Source organism: Cnephaeus nilssonii (assembly GCF_951640355.1).
Source record: "Cnephaeus nilssonii genome assembly, chromosome: 21".
Lineage (NCBI taxonomy): Eukaryota > Metazoa > Chordata > Mammalia > Chiroptera > Vespertilionidae > Cnephaeus > Cnephaeus nilssonii.
Window position 1 is genome coordinate 39,610,594 of NC_137092.1, and position 19,898 is coordinate 39,630,491.

A 19,898-nucleotide genomic window follows, 5' to 3' on the forward strand; every position below is an offset into this window, starting at 1 on the left:
TGTGCACGTTGATTGCATACTTAGCATAGATTCTTGGGTCCAAAGGTAAGATATTCTGAAACGTATGGATACATATTGCTCAACCGGTTCACAATGGCCCTGCCTCCTCCTCAGCCCCCTGGCGATGAAAGGGAATTTTCTCTCTCCCCAGGTTAAGTGCGTCCCATTCAGAAGCCCCTGTTCTTGGCAGGAATGTGGGCTAAGGGGCGGGGAGCGACGAGAGCTTGGGGAGCAACGAGAACTTGTGTACTGCCATTTTGCTCCCTCACCCCCTCCCTTCCTCACCCTCAGCGCTGCAGTGCCAGGATCTTCCGGCTCCAAACCAGGCCCGGGTGAAGTGTGTCCACCCCTTTGGCGCCTCGAGGTACCAGTCTGCCTGCAGCTTCGCCTGTGCCGAAGGCTTCCTCCTGGTCGGGGCACGCGAGCTCCGGTGCCTGGCCACCGGGTCCTGGAGCGCTGACCCCCCCGAGTGCCAAGGTAGGAGGCCCTTCCCACGCTTGGGCATGATGGATATTCTAGAGGCCGTAACTGTCTGGCGGCAGAAAGGTGAAATGGACTGGAAAACGCATGAACCTGGCGACTCAGAGTGCAGGTGCCGAGAGGGGCTGGGCAGGAGCACAGGGGCAGGACGCTGGGCGGTGGGCGATGGGATGGCCCTGCCTGCAGCTCACCAGGGCCTTCAGTAGGACTTGAGGCTGGGACCCGGAGCCAGGTGAACTGTGCTCACTGGGCTAAAGCCAGCATCTGGAGAGAAGGCCGGAGGCCACAGCAGCCGAGGCCGCTGTCCAAGGCTGCACGGGCACCTACCCCAGGACGCATGGAGTCTCCTGGTGGCTGGGGGGCGGGGGAGGGGGTCACAGGTCATATCAGGGTGGAGCAGGGAGGGGCAGAATATACCGGTGCTGGCTGCAGCACCCTCCAGTTCTGTGTCAGATTGCAGAGATATGCGTAGGATAAGGCGGAGGGACAGAAAGAGGAAGAAACTCGTCTGTAGACGCAAAGTTATGCAATTCTCAGCATGGAAAGTGCACACTCAGCCTCAGCAGGCCCACCTGCGTGGGACCTGACATGAGACGAAGCCATCGTGTCTGTCCCTGTGAGACACACAGCGGGGGGAGCCCGGAGGTGTTTGGGACCTGAAGCGCAGACGGATGCTTTTCACACTCCCCTGTCCTTTTCCTCTGAAGGTATAGATTTTTAGTTATATGTAGGGCAAGTACTGCTTTTCAAAAGCAATGCTTTCATTTATAAAAGCTACTGAAAATAAGAAAATAGAGAAACATTGAAAATCTTCTCAAATACCCCCACCTTCAAACAGACACGGTGAGCATTCTTGTAGGAATTCCTCCACACGTTCCCCACCCACTCTTCCCTCCATGCAGTTAGTGTTTTTATGACGCGGCTACAGTTTTCACAATGAAATCAATCAGGTAAAAGGCTAGATAACTCTGGCTGCTTGCCTTTGCCTTTGCACAAGCTTTCAACGTCTGAGTGAAAGCAGGCGGATCTGGTGTCAATGGAGAGGAAACCACTTGCTATTCAGGTCACACACACGTGCACACATGCACACACACATACACACACACACACCACTGTTAGCACAACAGTAAACAAAGGAGTGAATGAATGAATGAGTGAATGAATGAGTGCATGAATGAATGAATGAGTGAATGAGTGAATGCACTCAGCAGCCTGGGGCCTTCACCCCCAGCACAGCGAGCACCACAAGCCCCTGGAGCCAGGCGGGGTACACAGTCTGAGCTGCGTCTGCAGAGACCAGGTGAGGCTGTGACCTTGCGCCCTCCGCTCTCCTCCTGGCCTCCTTGAGGCTGGACTCAGAGCCCAGGCAGCTTTGGGGACGAGGGTCATCAGAGTCCCTCCAGGCAACCCCGGGCCGTGCGGGCACGGGTTGCAGCGCATTGCCCCACCGTCCCGCGTGGGCGCGGCGCCGCAGGAGGCTGGCAGGCACCGCGGCTTCCTGTGACCTCCAGTCCCCTTCTGCTTTTGGTTCCTTGTTTACGCTGACCGAACTTTCTCCTCTTGAGCATCCAGTGAAGTACCTACGTGTGGGTGGGGCAGGAAGGCACCCGAGGCCTGCAATCCGCCAGCTGTTGCAATGCTTCTTGAGAGCGTGTTATCTATTTCCCTTTTCACTGCCCCGCCCGCCCCCGAGCCACCCTGGCTGCCACAGGCTCGGCCACAGGAGAGCTGGAAACGGCTCCATGGCACCAAGGCCTCCCTGTTTGTTCTTACAGACGACAGGCTGCTTGACTCTACTCCCCACCGCTTCCTCCCCGCCACACACACACACACACACACACACACACACCCTGAATACAGATGGGCTTGTCAAGTGGCAGAAAATAACTAGGTTTTTTTGATAAGTCCATCAGATTAGGGGGGAAGGGATGAAGGGAAGAGAAAGGTGCAGAAAACGTTGTCGAAACTTTAAGCAGTTCAGGTCGGTGGCCGGAGAAGTCCTCTGGCAGCCGCCCCGCCCCTGCCTCTGCTCCATGGTGTCCCCTGCTCATTGGGGTCAAACAGGGAAGGATGCTGAGCATGCGCTCTCTTAGTCTTCCTCTTTCCCGTCAGCATGCTTCCTCTGGGCTTGATCACTCTCTACCTGGCAGAGGGACAACCTCACCAGCTAGTAACATTCACATACAGTGTTTTCACCTTTGACCCTTGTGAGAATCCTGGGACCCATGGAATGCCATTCTCCACATTTTTAAGGTAAAGCTATTGAGGCTCAGAGAGGTTGAGTGACTTGTCCAAGCTCACAGAGCCTCATCTCCAACCCAGCAAGTCCCTAGCACCTCAAGCTCCACATGTAGAAACTGTGGCAAAGCCCATGACATCCAATTTACTTTCTTCTGCAAGTGAACGGGTAGAGGCGCTGGAGGCTGGCCCCGGAGGATGAGACAGGCCGGGGGGGGGGGGGGGGCGGGGATGGGGGAAGCTTCTGCAGCTGCAGGTGGTCATTTACATGAAGTGCCCACTGTGCGCCCCTGGTTTTTAAATTTCGTTTTCATGCATGCTTTAGTGAACTTGCTTCATATAACTGCTATTCCCTGCAAGGCAAGGGTTATTATTTTCCCATTCCGTAGACGGAGCAACTGAGGCTGAGAAGGTTTATTTCCCAGGGACACCTTGCTAGTGAGTAACAGCCAGGATTTGGGCCCAGAGCTAGGAAAGGAAGCTTGAAGGGGAGGAGAGTACTTCAGCCCATTTTCCTACTTCCGGTCGCTGTCCTTGTTTCTGGGTAAGGTCAGCAGGTCAGCTTCTGAAGAAAGTGCTCAGGAAGCAGCCTCTTCCGCTCCTGACCAGGGGCCGCCGAGATGACCACGCTGCTCTCTCTTCCAACAAAACACCGCTCCCTCTCAGTCACCAAACGCTGCCCTTATGTACTAAGGACACACACACACACTCACACTCACACTCACACATACTCACACACTCACATACACTCACACTCACACTCTCATACACACACACCCACACACACTCACACACACACTCACTCACACACAATACACTCACACACACTCACACTCACACACACTCACATTCACACACACTCACACACTCACATACACTCACACACTCTCATACACACACTCACACACACACTCACACACATACTCACACACACACTCACACACTCACACACACTCACATACACTCACTCACACACACTCACACTCTCACGCACACACACACACTCACACACACCCACGTGCACACACACTCACACACTCAAACACACATTCACACATGCAGATTTTGGGCTGCTGAGTTCTAAAACAGCCTCTCTCTCTCCCCCCTCTTGCCCTGGCAGCCATCACCTGCACGCCTCTGCGAAGCCCGCAGAATGGAACAATGACCTGTGTCAGCCCCCTGGGAGACTCCAGCTATAGGTCCACGTGCCAGTTCACCTGCAATGAGGGGTTTTCTTTATCTGGACCAGAAAGGCTGGATTGCACCCCATCTGGGCACTGGACAGGTTCCCCACCAACCTGTGCAGGTAGGACCACCAAGCTGTGTTTTCTATGGCTTCTCTCTTGTGCAGAGCCATAGAATGAGATTTATGTAAAACTGTCTTAAACTGAAGGAAATGCACTTTCCACAAAGCATGTTGATCTAGACCGAAGGCAGCTCCTCTCTCTCTCTCTCTCTCTTTCTCTCTCTCTCTCTCTCTCTCTCTCTCTCTCTCGGCAGGACAATAACTTCAGTTGAACATTTAGATTTTATTAAGTATCATCATGTCAGCATGGCATTCGATGTTTGCCGCAGTTCTGTGTCCCTCCCTTACAGCCTTTTTCTGCTCCACTCTCCACTCCTCCCTTCCTGCGTTCACCCTTCCTGAGCACAGCTGAGCCCAGATGAGCCGATGTCAGGGGTGGCCTCGTTTCATCTCGCCCCTCGAGGAGCTCAGGGCCTGGCTACCGTGTGCCCCCCCCCGCCCCCCACTTCTATGTGGCTCTACATTCCTCGAGGGCAGGCACTGCTCCTTCATCTCTGTGCCCCCAGCAGCAACTAGACAGAGTGAAAGTGGGGCGCTGACAAATTCCTGTTGAATTGAAGCTGATCATTCCCTGATAAAATTTATTCAAGCACCAATCCTACTGAGAGCGAATTAGTGGAACCATCAAAGGCGGGGGCTGGATCTTACCAGCCTTTGATTTCCCCCCAAACGTCTGGCCTGCAGTATTCTCTAAATCAGAAACGTACTGACTTAATTAATTCATAAGCCACGTTTACTTCCGAAAGGCACCATTGTGCCGGTTGGCTGTTCAGTGTGCTCAGTGATCATGAGACCGGAGGGGCTAGTTGCCGCTGTGTACCAGGTGCCAGCTGCCTCACAGGCATTACCACAGCCAACCCACCCAACGAACCTCACATGGCTACGGTCCCCCATCTTAGAGATGCAGACACTGAGGCCCGGAGAGAGAAAGGGCAGGCCAGGGGCACATCGCCAGGAAGTGTGGTGCCAGCGTCTGAAGCCAGGTCCAGTCCTCCCAGGGGCTGGTGTTTTCTGCGCTGCACCACACTGCCCCCCAGGGGCAGGGGCCGTTGCCCGTGAACTTGCTCTTTGCTCCCCCCCCCCCCCCCCCCCCTTGCTCAGGCTGCAGCAGAAGTGAACGTGAGAAAGAGCAGTGCCTGGTGGCCAGATGGGAGAATGTGTTGATAGAAACTGGTTATTAGCATTATATGAAAAACAGCTAAGATGTTATTTATTTTTTCTGGTGGAATGAGCACTAGATTAATATCCAAAGAGCTGCATCCGCCTCGCTGGCAGTCACGTGCCATTCTAGAAGGTCCTGTCACTCCCTTAGGGGGGCAGGGTCCTCCATTCGGAGAGGAGCGGACAAGGTCATCTCCTGGGCTCTTCCCTGGCCAAGAGTCCTGCAGGTGACAGGACACAAAATGCCGCCACCTGCTGTTAGAAAGACACACGACAAGCACCTGAGGACGCCAGAGCATTCGTGGGTGACAGCGTTAGGATGTCACTCATTCACTTATTTCTCATTCATTTATTCCATCAACATTTATCTTGAGCTCTGTCTTCCCACATTCTATTTTCAGACCAAGCAATAAAAAAAAAACCCGTGAGAATTATCTCACTAAAGTTTTAAATCATATATGCAACCGACAGGGTTGTCAAATCTGTAATTTCTGAGGCCTGCCCCCTCCTCAGAAAATGCTGAGGTGCTCAGTAGATGTCTGTTGAGTGCACAAATGAAGGAATTGGCGCAAAGCAAAGCTTCCGAATGAACGTGAAGATTTTGAGACTCTCCATTTGCTTCTCCAGCCACCAGGTGTCCAGAATTATCCGCCCCAGAGCGGGGGAGCCTGGACTGCTCGGACACTCGCGGAGAATTCGGTGTCGGCTCCACCTGCCATTTCTCCTGCCGCGGGGGCTTTGAGCTGCAGGGGTCCGGCAGTGTGCAGTGCACAGCGTCTGGGAGATGGACGGCCCCTCCGCCAACCTGCCAAGGTAGCAGAGCGCCCCCGCCCTGGGACAGCCCTCTGCAAGCTGCTTCCTCAACAGTGACAGTGCATGGCTCTGACCGGGCAACAGCCATACGTTTATCATGGCCGTTTATCCACGAGAAGGGGCATCTGCCTTCCACCTGCGGGCCCAGCCTGCCCAGGGCCTAGACCCAACCCCGACCCCGACAGCAGCTTCAGCCAACGGGGGTGGAGGGTGTCGGGGGGAATCAGAACTGTCACCGTGCCCTCAGGCTTTATAGCTGTGCTTCCACCTCATTCTCCAAATTCGCTCTGTAGACTTAGCAAACAGCCCCTCTTCTTGTCCCGAACGCCCGAGTCCACGAATTGTTAACCCTCAGCACTGACCCAGGTCCTTGGTTTCCACATGGTGTTGGCACCTCCGAGGGGCTGGGCCCCCTGCAAGCAGGGGCGGTGACGGGGGAGTCCTGTCTCCCTCGCAGAGTGCGATACGAGAGGTCATTTCTGAGGGTTCCACAGAGACTCCTCTTTCATTGGAACCCTGGGCCCCCCGGGGCGTGGCTCTGCCTGCATTGCCCAGCCCCCTCCCTGCCTGTGCCCTCCAGCCCTGACTTTTTTGAATGCACCTGCTCCCATGAGGACTCATCTTCCCTCTCCTGCTCAATGGAGATCTAACACCCACAGACCACACCTCCCCGTGGGCCCCACAATTCACACAGCAGGGTTTCAAGTGGGGCTCAATGAGCATTTGCCAAGGGGACAAATACACGAGACTCTGATTGACTAACCATTTGCCTCGGGATTGCGTTTATACATGACTGTAGTCGCACATTTCTGAGTCCTGTGTCTTTCTCCCCATTAAATCCTCGCACATAAGAGTATCATTGAGCAACACATGTTGGGTTACTGGCGAGCTGAGTGACTATTCTTTCTTTAAACCCAAGGCTGTTCTGAAAGAAATGCCTTCACCAGCGAAGGCTCATTTTGCTTAGCATCTTTGCTTAACAAACCAGCACCACCTCTTGAAATGCTATGCCCAGTGAAGGCTTCCGACTGCCGTGGTCGGCAGCGGCTGCCAAGAGGCTGTGTTTGGCTGGACCCCGAGGACCGGTGGGTGGGGTTTTTCAGGGGAAGCAGAAGGGAACGCGGGCGGTGTGAGCGAGAGCCAGGGCAGGAAGCTCGAGGCCGGTTCAGGGAACTCCCAGGGTTGATGGAGCTTGGCCAGAAGGCTCTGAGCTGTCGGGGCCGGAGCTGTGGAATAAAGAAACAGCCGGATCCAAACGGAGGAAAGCGGTGAGGACAGAGGTGCTCACTGCAGTGGTAGGTGCACTGAGCATGGAGAGGAGGCCGGGTGTCTGGGAGGAAGCAGTCTTGGCAGGAGGTAGGCCCGGGGTGAGGCCCTGGACCACACCCAGGAGCAGAGGGCAGTGGGAGCCCCGGGGGCCCTGGGGACTCTGAGGAGAAGGGGTACAGAGAAGAGGAGGAGACTGTGCCTTCTGGAGTGGGACTGCTTCATTTTTGTGACTTCTGCCCGCCCCTCTCTGTGAGCCCCCCACCTTCCTCCTGCCCCTGGGGCAGATGACCGTCATGTTGCTGTGGGGTGCCTGTTGCCTAGCCTAACACCTGGCAGCGTAGGAGCTCAGTAGATGTCTGTTGAGTGCACGAATGAAGGAATTGGCGCAAAGCAAAGCTTCCGAATGAACGTGAAGATTTTGAGATTCCCCTTTTGCTTCTCCAGCCACCAGGTGTCCAGAATTATCCGCCCCAGAGCGGGGGAGCCTGGACTGCTCGGACACTCGCGGAGAATTCGGTGTCGGCTCCACCTGCCATTTCTCCTGCCGCGGGGGCTTTGAGCTGCAGGGGTCCGGCAGTGTGCAGTGCACAGCGTCTGGGAGATGGACGGCCCCTCCGCCAACCTGCCAAGGTAGCAGAGCGCCCCCGCCCTGGGACAGCCCTCTGCAAGCTGCTTCCTCAACAGTGACAGTGCATGGCTCTGACCGGGCAACAGCCATACGTTTATTATTATTATTATTATTATTATTATTGTTATTATTAAAGCCCTACTTCCTGTTATGAAATAGGGCCCAGGGAACACAGACTGGATATCTAAATGTATCAGGAGAGACAGGACTTTTTTAATATTTGATACAAGATATACTGATTCGTAAGCAGAAATTGTCCTCCACGATTCTGGCTTCTCTCTCTAGGAGCTTTACTGGGTCGGTGGGTGGGTCTGCTGCTTTTCCGGGAGAGGGTGGGGGTGGAGGAACTGAGCACAGAGGCCGGTTTTCTGCCGCATGCCCGGTTAGCGACAAAGCCGGCGGCGTCCTCCACGCCTCACACTCCATGCCGATCTCAGGCCGGAGGCCCGTCCACCTCCCGACGAAGCCCATGCACATTTGGCTTCCACTGCGTTCCCTAGATCTCCACACCAGCTCTCCTGCGTTAAATTCTTTTTATTATTGTTGACAATATTACAGATCTCCCCCATTTCCCCCTTACCCCCTCCTCCCAACCCCACCCCACCCACCCCACCCCAGGCTTGTTCAGTTAATATCAGTGACAGTAACCTCCCAGTTTCTTCTAGAAGGATTCCCTCTCCAAGGGCACTTGCACGTTCTCTCCTCCACCTGGTTTCCATGCCTCTGGCACCGGCTTCCCTGCGCTGCCGGAGGGGCTATTGCTAGAGCCGCCTCTGGATGAAAGGAGGGGAGGGGTTATCCCAGGACAGGCCCGTCTCCGATGCTCTCTAAGTGCACCCGTGTCCTCCCAGGTGCAGTGCCGGCGCCCCCTGCAGAGGTGCGCTGCCCAGCCCTCGTCGCCCCGGGGCAGGGAGACATGTCCTGCATTCACCCGCTGGCAGCCTTTGGGTTGAACAGCACCTGTCACTTTGAATGCCACGCGGGGTTCGAGCTCCAGGGAGAGGCTGCTCTGCGGTGCGCTCGGTCAGGACGGTGGACAGCAGCGACCCCGGCTTGCAGAGGTGAGTGAGGGCCGGCAGCTCGGACACAGGACACCGATGCTTCGGGCCCCCGAGCCAGTCAGGGCACCCGCCTGCCGCCACCCCGTCCAGCCCCAGCGGCCACTTCGAGTGTCCGCTCCTCCACGAAGTCCACGCCAATCCCAAGCGGCAGTCGCATGCGGCAAGCGCATCGCTTCCCCCTTCCCTTCGCCTCACGCTAAAGCCCTGGCGCTCAGAGACCTAATGGGGAAACGCTGTAAACGTCCAAGTGTGTGAGGGCACCAAGCATGCTGGCGTCACACCAGCCCCGTGAAGGCTGCAATGCAAGCTTCAGCTCTAGTGACGAGGGGACAGTAGACATTCCACATCCTCATGGTTTGCACCCAAATAAGGAGACAGCCATGCGTGACCCCCGGAGGGCGGCTGCCTGTGCATGAACCATGGTCTCTCCCACTTGGTCTTCCCCACAAAGCACAGCACAGCCCCGCGCTTTGCGGTGTGGCTACTTCTCGGCGTTTATCTGAGTTAAAGTTAATTTCTTGAGCTCTAGCTTCCTGTCCACAAATTAAGGCGAATGACTTGAAGCTTCTGGAAAACCAGTTTAACGAGGGTGGCAGTCTCCACTCCTTTCAAACCTGAGTCCAGCCGAGTTGAATCCTTGGGAAATATTTTGGTCATGTTTAACATCTAACAGCACCTGCTCACACGCCAGCTAATTGTCCACTGAAGTGATGATAACATTTAGGACAACAGCATCTTTGAGAAGCAAGATTTTGTCAATGGTGTTTCTGTAGGCCGGGCTGCCCGATCCCTCTGCAGCTGTTTCTTAGAGGCCACGCTGTGCCCGCCTAATTCCTTGGCTGGCACCCTCTCAGAGGGTGTCTCGGTCTGTGAGATGTTGGAAGAGCTGATGTGGATGTCGGGAGAGGCTCGTCTCCTCCCTGACCTTTCTTTTTTAAAAAATATATCTTATTGATGTTTTTTTGCAGAGAGGAAGGGAGAGGGATAGAGAGTTAGAAACATTGATGGGAGAGAAACATCGATCAGCTGCCTCCTGCACACTTCCTACTGGGGATGTGCCCACAACCAGGGTACATGCCCCTGACCAGAATCGAACCTGGGATCCTTCAGTCCGCAGGCTGACGCTCTATCCACTGAGCCAAACCGGTTAGGGCGCCCTCCCTGACCTTTCCTATTCTCTCACCTTCTGGCCCTGTCAGCCAGGTGACATGAAGCCACGGTCTCGCTTCCCCTCCTGCGCCATGACTGCTGTCCCCGTTCCTTCCTGCAGCTGTGCGGTGCTCCGAGCTGCACATGGCGGAGCCGGTGCTGATGAACTGCTCCAGCCCTTGGGGCAACTTCAGCTACGGCGCCACCTGCACCTTCCACTGTCCGGAGGGCCGGGCGCTCAATGGCTCGGCGGCGGCAGCCTGCGGACCCGACGGCCAGTGGTCAGCGGCCACGCCCACCTGCGACGGTACGTCTTCCTATAGTTTCAGGAGCCACGGGGATGTGGAAAATAACCAAATCGTGCTCTTCTCTGCATTTCTGGCAGAGGTCTCGCTTTCCGTCACGGGGTTTTCCCTGCATTGGGTAAGCGTTTCACAATGAATCAAGCCTTCGCAGAGCTGAGGGGGTCAGAAGCAATGGCCCTCCTTCTGCAGAGCTCAGATTTATTACATGAATCCTCTGGTTGCTTTGCAATCTGGGGAGGTACTACATCTTGAAGCTTCAAAATGTTTTAAACGGGAGGTGATTATATGCAGATTCCTCACGTGTCTCAGAGGACCTTTGTTTATCACACACCTCTAAAGACTGAAGACACCACAGACCTCCTTCATGAAGCCCCATCTGCTTTTAAGGGTTATTCCATCCATCATCTTTCTTCCTCTTCCTTTTTTTCCTCCACAGTTTGACATGACTTTTTTTTCTTCCTGTAACTGTATTTTTTTTATTGAAAGAAAAATTACCCAGGGTTTATTTTATTTGCCCAAACTTCCATTCCTTCGGTCCACCATGTGGCCACTTAACTCCTTTTAGTCCACCCTTGCCCTGACTCCTTCGGAAATTGCGTTGGACACTAAAGCCTTGGGGGTAAAACGTGGTTTTATGACTCCCAGGTTACCAGCACGGCCAGGGCCTCTGGTGATCCCACGGGATCGCACCTCTCAGGTCCCGGGGCCCCGCTGGGAGGGTGGTCTTCGGCGCAATGCACCCTAAGTCTGTGTGTGTGTGTGTGTGCTTGCTTGCAGCGGGGCCGCTGACCGTCCAGGAAGCGCTGACGTACTTCGGTGGAGCAGTGGCCTCCACAACAGGCTTGGTGATGGGCGGCACGCTCCTGGCTCTGCTCAGGAGGCGGTGCAGACGGAAAGGTAACTGGGAGGGAGGCGGTCCTTCGCTTCCGCTTTCCTGAGATGTGGGGAGGGCGAGGGACCGCAGCTGCAGCAGCGCCCCTGTGAGAACACCTGCATTAGAAGAAACCGAGACCTTGAGGACTGACTGCCCTCGGTTCTCTTTATAAAAATGAAGAACGTTCTAAAAGCACAGATCCTCGTGGAAGGAGATCTGGACATGGGCTTGGAAATCTGAACTTTTCAACACCCCCTCTTTGGCAATTGGGGGCCCCTGGTCCAGGGAACCTCAGTTATCACCAAAACTAAATGAAATCGTGTCTTGCTTCTCTCCTTCGTCCCCTCCACCATTCTTTCATGCCTCTGTCATTTATTGACCAACTGTGTTAGGTGGTGGGACCCTGACTTCTGGTCCCTGAGATGGAGGGATGTGTGATCCAGCAGTGGGAACAGGCAAGTGAGATCCGTGCTAACGCTGCAGGGCGGGACTGGGTTAGGGACACAAAACAGAGGGGTCCCAACCAGCCGGGTAGCTCAGAACGGCTCTTTGCAGCTTAACTTTGACGAATAGGAGGGATTTGCCCAGGGAAAAGCAGAAGCAGTTCCAGGAGGAAAGATCTGGAAGGACCTAGAGGTGAGGCAGGTGGGGAAGTGCTACGCTAGGCAGTGCAGGGCGTCCGATCCCAAGAGGCTCATGGAGGAAGCGAGAAAGGGAGCTGGAGGCATGAAGAGCCGCCCTGCTCATGCCTTGGTATGAAAAGATGTATGTTCGCAGGGACATGTGTGGAGCTAATGCTGGGTTTAAGGCCGGGAAGGGACCAGAACGGATGGAGACCCTATAAGGGAAAACGTGTTTGTCAGGCTGCCCATCAACAAGAGCTCTGGCCCGGGGATGAAAGGAGGGGCCATTTCTTCAGGGTCAGAGCATCCTTCCTCTGTCCGGCCCAAATGCTTAGCCTGTCCCTGAGTTCAGAACCTCTTTGGATAAGCTTATGGGGCTCCTCACCGTTCCTCATGGAAAGTGACCAGGGCCATCAGCGGGGCCGGGACTGTGCAGAGCCAGGTAAGGCAGTGTCTCTGTCAAAAGCACCTGCCGGAGTTCTCCTGGAGTTAGGGAGTACCGGCTCCTACCCTTCCCTGCTCAGGGCAGGACCACTTGGTCCCTGCTCTATGCCCCTCCATCACAAAGCCACCACGGCCCTGAGGCTGGCTATGTTGTGGGTGGCCAGAGGACAACAGACAAGGAGTAACACTGTTTGAAAACCAAAGGTCCCCCCGCCCCCCAGTCTCTCCATGCAGCATCGGCGTTTGCTTAACCAAACTCAGAGGCAGACGCAAGAGCTCCTGAGACGGCTCCATGCTACGTCGGAACCACACTCTTCCTGCATCTTCCCCAAGGTCTTTCCCCAGTTTAGAGACATTTCCAGGGAGCCCTCTGGACCAGGGAGAGGGCCAGCAGCGCCCATCCTCCAGTGTCTTCAATAAGAAATACATGTATTTGTGAGGATGGGGGCTTTCCCTTGATGTGACCGATGGGATGTTAAACATCCTAGGATTCTGTGGTCAATTTCAGGACGGTGCTGCCTACTCTGTCCCTCCCCTGCAAATCCATTATCACCTTAGAGGCTCAGTGATGCCCAGTAATAAAAACACTTGTTCTTCACTTGACCTGATACTTGAAAACGTTGTTAGCCACGAGGTGCTTCCATTGATAGCACGGCTGCCGTGTTTTATGTTCCCACTACCATGGCTCATGGTTTAGATTAGGACAGAAGGCCCTTGATCGCTTCGGTTACCACGGAGGGAGACCGCCACTGTTTCGTTGGGATGGGTTTCTTTATGTAATTAACTTGCCCAAGTGTAGGCTGAGGGATTGTGACACGGGATGAGTGACAGGGGCCTCGAGTGCCAAAGAAATGGGTTTTGAGAACCAGTGGTCTCAACCACAACCAAAACCAGCCAAGAGCCAGGCACCAGACCCAGGAGGGGAGGCTGCTACTGCAAGGGCAGAGGGGAAAGGTGAGAGGTGAGAGGTGAGAGGACTCTGGAGATACATGACAGGTGTGGGCCCTGCCTCTCAGGGAAGCTTGTCCCTTTAATGAGTCACCTGAAAATCAGTCTACCTACCGATGCCCCCCATAACTCCCATCCTGGATGGCCTTTCTCCTGTACCTGTTTCCTCTTTTAACCAATCACTGGTGTCTTCTTGCTTATTTCAGATGATGGGAAAGACCCTTTGAACCCTCACAGGTAAGGTGGAACTGTTTTATGATTGAGCTCATTTTTCTAGTCTGACTTTTTAATTCGCCATAACATGTCAGAATGATTATACATAACACCCCTTTCTTGCAACACAACGAAATGCACAGATAATATATCCTAACTACACATGTTTTAAAAACCAGTAAGTTCCCTAACTATAGAATCAATAACAATAGGAGGGAAAGTGATTTATTGTAGAAATAAAAGGCTAACGCTGGGGCACTACACTGGCGGATCCCATGAGCTCATCAGAGGCACCTTCGGGTAGAACCACTAGGAAGGCACCAGCCAGAGAGGACAACTGACAGGGAGGTTGTAACAGTGACTCAAAAAGCCCCAGAGGCGTTGCCAGCCTGAGTGATAAGTGATGAACGACTGGTAGAACGTTTGGAAAACCTGATAAAATCTCCCTTCAATTCACAAGGCAGTTGCATTTTAAAAGATGCAAAAAAGCAACACACACAAAACACCGTATTTATGTGTAAAGCAGTGAGGTTCTGGGCTCGGAGATTTTTTTCACCTGCATGAATACTGCGTACATACTCTAAAGTCGTACGGAGCGTAGGACAGTTGTCTTGTGTCCATGCATATTAGGGTATCAGCAGCCCGGTCCCTGCCGCCAATATCCTTAGAACTCTTGGTCATTGTGAAAATTAAAAAGCGCCTGTAGGGGGCAGTGCTACCTCGAACACTCCTGCGGGGATCTGATGGTCAGGTATCAAGATAGGGATTTTGTAAGGACTTCCTCTCACCTGGAACAATCTGCAGCCCTATAGGGGGCGTAGCAGGCATTCAGCACCCAAGGCATCAACAACAGCTGCACCTGGGTATGAAAGGCGCTGGTAAGGGGCATCTAGAAAACCCTGTTGGCGTTTCTTCTTTCCCTTTTAAAGCAGAATCCCAGGGGTGGGCGGTGACCCTCCCTCTGGAGAAACTATGTCATGGACTGTGGTCACGGGCTAAGCACCATGTGGCAGGTCATCTTTGTGTTTCTGTTCTTTAGCCACCTGGGGACATACGGAGTTTTTACAAATGCTGCATTTGACCCGAGCCCTTAAGGTAAGTTACTAATGATGGCATATTTTATTTATTTATTTGTTTGTTTGTTTGTTTTTAAAATATATTTTTATTGGTTTCAGAGAAAGAATCGTGGAGGGAGAAACAATGATGAGAGAGAATCATTGATTGGCTGCCTCCTGCAAGCCCCATATTGGGAATCAAACCCCTAATTTGGGCTTGTGCCCTGACTAGGAATCTAACCATGACCTCCTGGTTCATAGGTCGACGCTCAACCACTGGGCAACACTGGCCAGGCATAAAGGAAATAGAACAGTAAGGTGAAGGGGAAGATTTTAAAGTCTGACTTTGTACAATCATGAGTTAAATTTTAAGTATGTAGTGTGTTTTCAAGCCATGAAGGAAACTGTGTTGGCATAGGGGACAGGCATGACAGTAGCATGACCATAGAAAGAGCATTCATATGAGGATTTTCACACACACACACACACACCCCAGGGTGACACGGTCTAGTGACACCTATTTCAGGATGGATGGCATTCCCTTCAGTGACGCGTAGGTGACATTGACATTGTGGCTTGAGAACCAGACATCTTGACCACTGGAAAAATTTTACAAACTTTTATGGAGCCAATGCCCTCGTGGCCTGCTGGGAAAACGAAAATAGCCCGACACGTCTCTCCCAAACAGCTCAGGGAGTGTGGAGTCTAAGAAAAGTAGCCTAGGTGGCAGAAAATCTGGCCCCCAGAAAGATTATATTGGGCCTTGGGGAACAGATAGGAAGAGAGCTTTCTTTCTTTTATTTTTTTAAAAAAGGAAATGTCATTAATTTCTGTTGGGTCCTTTTCAGAGACCTGTCCTCTCTTGGTCACCTCACTCCACCTCAGAGGATGCTATTGTTGAACATCGGGCTTCCTGCGAGACTTGACGGACTGGAGCGCACCCGCTGCAGTTTTCAGTAAATGCGTGTGAAGGAAGGACAAGCCTTTCCTTTAGAATAGCTCTGGACCAGAGCAGAAGAGATGGAGTCTCCATGCACCGCCCTTCCTGCCCCCTCTCTGGGCCGCGTGCTGCTGCAGGGCTCTGCCGGCCGTCACTAGAAATACTAACTAGCCAAAGCCCGGAGCCTCTGAGCCACCAGAGGACCAGACTGCGGGGAAAGAACGGCTCCTCAGTTCTGGACTGGAGGAAGGCCTCCTGGACTTCTGGAAGGAGGCGGCGTCTCTGCCTGGAGGGGTTTCTGTAAGGCCTCCGGACCCCCGGGGCGGTGTCTATGACCCGCTTAGACCCCTGCTGCAGAGGCGTCCAGAGGCTGCAAACCACCGAGAACCAGGACAGGAAGACACCTGTCACTGTGCTGGTCCCTGCAAGGTCACTCTCCCCCAAGATCCATATTCAAAGGTGCCATTAAAAGGATCCCCCCAAATGCCATGTTATAGTATCTGATGTTTTGTTCAATAGGGCCTGTGCCCATCACTTCGTCTACATTAATATAACAAACAACTTTACTGCTGGACCCTCCCATCAGCCGGCAATTACATGTCGCACCACCTTCCCACCGGGAGAAAACCAGAGAAGCACAAAGAGTCTTCATTACCTGAATGTCCTAGGGTAGAATGGATGTGTTTTACACATTCTTTAATATTTTATTATTCTAGCCAGTTTGGTTCAGTGGATAGAATGTCAGCCTGTGGACTGAAGGGTCCCAGGTTTGATTCCTGTCAAGGGCTTGATCCCGAGTAGGGGACGTGCAGGAAGCAGCTGATCAATGATTCTTTCTCATCATTGATGTTTCTATCTCTCTCTCCCTCTGCCTCCCTTTCTCTGAAATCAATATATATATATATATATAAATCACAGGTTTGATAAATAGGCTGTGGAAAGTTACACAGTGTTATCTGGAGCTAATCAAACACAGCTGTCTTGCCTCTGTGACTGTGAGGCAATAAGCATGCCATGCAGACTGAATGACACAGACAAACATGCCAATAAAAATGGTGAAACAGTCTAACCGAAGGTCACAAAACTTTTGCAAGAATTCTGATAGGAACCTTGGGGTTGAGGGACACCGTGCTTTTAAAGGTTCCCAGATATGCTGTCAATAGTATCTCTGACTGCCAATCACTAGGCGAGGTCTCACGGGACCATTATCAGCCCTGTCTCTGGAGGCAGAGTCTACACTCTGTGAAGCTCCCCAGGGAATCTGGATGGGTTCCCAGCTGATATTATAGATACAGGGTGTCCTGACACCCACCCAAAGTACTAGAGGGTAACCAACATGACATGTATGTGAAGAGCGTTGGAGGAGTTCACAAAACGGAAAAGCCCATTCGAGCCCCGAATCAAGGCGACAGTAGAACTCTGAACGGACTTTAGAGAGTGGGGGGAACGGGCGTTCTACGTTATAGAATAATATCAGCCAAGGGGCAAGGGCAGAGGGTCGTGTGTAGGGGGTGAAGCGTTGAAGAGCTTGGCTTCATCGTGACCTCACACAAGGTGCCCATGACAGTTTATGGAATCTGCTGAGACAAATCCTAAGGCAGGGGCTTGGGAGGCACGTAGGTCCAGGGAACCGGGGACAAGCCATCAGGATGCTTGGGACAATATAATTCTCTGATTCTCCGTCAATAGCAAACAAGACCTTAAGGCAGAGTGAAAACAGGCAGATGGCAGGAACGTAAGGGACTCTGGAGGCAGGAAAAACACAGCCCTGATAATGAACACCGCTCAGTGCGTTCCCACTGCCAGGAGCGACACACGTTACAGTGTTCTTTTATCCTACCACCGATACTATCAGGGAAAGCTGTTACCATCTCCCCTGCTGGGCAGATGGCAAATCTGAGCAGCAAAGAGGATGAGGAACGCATCCAAGACAGCTTGTGAGTGGGACTGAAACCTGGTCCACTGGTTCTCTCTCTCTCTCTCTCTCTCTCTCTCTCTCTCTCTCTCACACACACACACACACACACACACACACACACACACACACACACACTGGTGAAGCCCTCCTCTCTGTTGCTGCCTTCAGTGGCCACAGCCCGGATCAAAACAGAACAGAGCGAGGGCAGAAGTCCAGTAAGTGGTCCAGGCCGACGGGCCCGGTCTTGTGCTCGCTCATCCCCTTGCTTCCTCACCTGCTGAAGATACATCCCTGTGCCCAGGCACAGTGCACACGCCCTTTCCTCGGGGCCGGAGAGGGCTGTGCTTAAAGGTGGTGGGTCCCATGGCACTGGGAACTGGAGAGGGTCTGGCGAGAGTGAACTTTGCCCCAGGCAGTGTTGTGGGGGTGCTGAGGGCTCCTGCTCCGTGGCTTAGCAGCTGGAAGTGCAGGGAGCCCTTTGCCTGTGGTGTACGCATCCCTGGGCACTGCCCCACCTGCTGGAGCCTCTGCGCTCTGCGCTCCTGTCACCTGTAGTGAAACAGTCACTGATCTGGGTGCCTCCTCTTGTCTCCCGGGGCAGTGACCTCGCCAACCCCTCTTCCTGGAAGGGCCCAGGAGGCGGGACAGCCTGAGGCTGCGGCTGAAGCGCCTGGAGAAGCTGCAGGAGGACACTGCCACCCACAGCCTCCCGAGCTCACTGCAGCGGGGACAGCGGACGCCCAGCCCCTGCGGTGCTGCCCGAGCTTCGCTGAGCAAGCCCTGCCCAGGTCCTGGGGCGCCGAGGGCAGCAGCAGGAAAGAGCCATGTCCCCAGGCTGCCTCTGCCTCTGGGTCCTGCTGGTCCTGGGCTCCAGCTGGGCAGGCTGGGGGGCCACGGGGGCCGAGGCTGCGCGGCTGAGGCAGTTCTATGTGGCTGCGCAGGGCATCAGCTGGAACTACCGCCCGGAGCCCACAAACCCCAGGTAAGGCTGGGGTGGCGTCCGCGGGCTTCTGTGGGAGCTTACTCTACTCGTCTTAGGCAGCGTTCCCTTTGCTGATCCTGCCTGGAGAATGAAGATATAGAAAAGATGCAGTTTGATTGGCTAGATGCTGCTTTCAAGTTTGCTGATAACACAGTTTAGTTAGTATGATTGATTGTTGGTTTAATGTATTGATTGGTTCAAAAGTACCAGCACCCTCTGCAAACTTTGCCCTCTGCAAACTCCTGTTCTAGAATTCTAGCAGTCTAGAATTGTTATGGAACTTCTAGTTGCATAGCATTTACTCCATTCTCTACATCGCTTCATCTTCTAAAACTAAAGCTTGTACTTCATTATACGCAGGTTATTCAATAACGACTGCCATCATTTTGTTGTTTTCTTATAAATGACTTTCAAAACATCATTAGTCCCTAAGAATGCAACATTTTTATTCTTTCTTCTTCACTTAATCTTGGCAATTTGAGTGGGGTCCCTATGAGAAGGCAGAGATGCAGCTAAGAGGAGGTTTAAATAATAAAACATCTTTGAGTCGGAAATTACTTTTCCCAATTGAAAGGCTAAAAATAAAACTTCCCAGAAATGAGACAAATTACAGGATCTACTCAATATTTCCAGTTGGTTATATTTTTACTTGTTTTAATGGTAAACCTCTTAGTGTGACTCAATTTTTTTAAACTTAACATCACACTTGGATTGCGAAAGCCATGTTCCCCTTTTACAATTACAAAGCGAACTACCAAGAGATATTGTACTATTTTCAGTCTTTTCGTGTATAACCTTAACCCTTTTAAAATTCCCTTAGTAAGGTTTATTTTGGAGGGTATTACATAGTCTCTTGGTCTTGTAATAAGAAATCCCTCTTTTTAAAAAAAATATAAATCATCTTAGACATTTCACTTCAAGGTGATAATCAAGGTCCCACGCACACTGTACGGAACTGCCATGAACTAAAACCCCCAGGAAGATAAGTCTTCCCAACACGAATCTTTCCTGCGCGTGGGAACACTGACTTGCTGCTGGCTTTCCTGTGGCCGCTGTGCTATGCTGGGAAGTGTGGTCTTTCTTCCACAGTTAATGCTGGAAGCTGGGGGCAGGACCACAGGGTCCAAAGTCGGATTCACGTGGTGAGTCCACAGGGAGCCAGGTTGTCGTCCCACCCTCTTGCTCTGCCGCTGAGTTCCCAGGATCCTGGGAAGAGTCATTCTTCTGGTATCAACGATTGAATCCAAACCACAGAAGGATAACCCAGACCAAGGCTCCATATTGAACCTCAAATCATGTCATTTCCCTCTAGTACTTTCCTGTGGAAAATCTGTGTATCTGGCTGCTTAAATTAAGAACTTGTTCTAAATTGTCCTGCACCGAGAGCTAACTGATACTAGAAGGGAATCAACATTTGGCAGTCAATTCCACCCCTTGCCAAAGTCTATTTTAGCACAAAGCAAAGAGCTTTCCCTTTAGTTCATCTAAAAT

The 19,898-nt window shown here is 52.8% G+C and overlaps 2 protein-coding genes across 2 annotated transcripts in view; both read left to right on the forward strand.

The window, feature by feature from the left end:
- The window catches only part of SELP (selectin P), a 32,110-nt gene extending 16,163 nt beyond the window's left edge, over positions 1-15,947 (forward strand). The window contains exons 7-16 of the mRNA XM_079760463.1: positions 292-477; positions 3,839-4,024; positions 5,813-5,998; positions 7,712-7,897; positions 8,747-8,956; positions 10,227-10,412; positions 11,188-11,307; positions 13,506-13,536; positions 14,552-14,607; positions 15,416-15,947. Of these exons, the coding sequence (XP_079616589.1) occupies positions 292-477; positions 3,839-4,024; positions 5,813-5,998; positions 7,712-7,897; positions 8,747-8,956; positions 10,227-10,412; positions 11,188-11,307; positions 13,506-13,536; positions 14,552-14,606 (1,346 nt within the window). The 3' untranslated portion in view covers position 14,607; positions 15,416-15,947. The remainder of the gene's footprint in view (positions 1-291; positions 478-3,838; positions 4,025-5,812; positions 5,999-7,711; positions 7,898-8,746; positions 8,957-10,226; positions 10,413-11,187; positions 11,308-13,505; positions 13,537-14,551; positions 14,608-15,415) is intronic.
- Positions 15,948-18,006: 2,059 nt separating this feature from the next.
- Positions 18,007-19,898, forward strand: part of F5 (coagulation factor V) — a 63,075-nt gene continuing 61,183 nt past the window's right edge. The window contains exon 1 of the mRNA XM_079761829.1: positions 18,007-18,407. Within this exon, the coding sequence (XP_079617955.1) occupies positions 18,250-18,407 (158 nt within the window). The 5' untranslated portion in view covers positions 18,007-18,249. The remainder of the gene's footprint in view (positions 18,408-19,898) is intronic.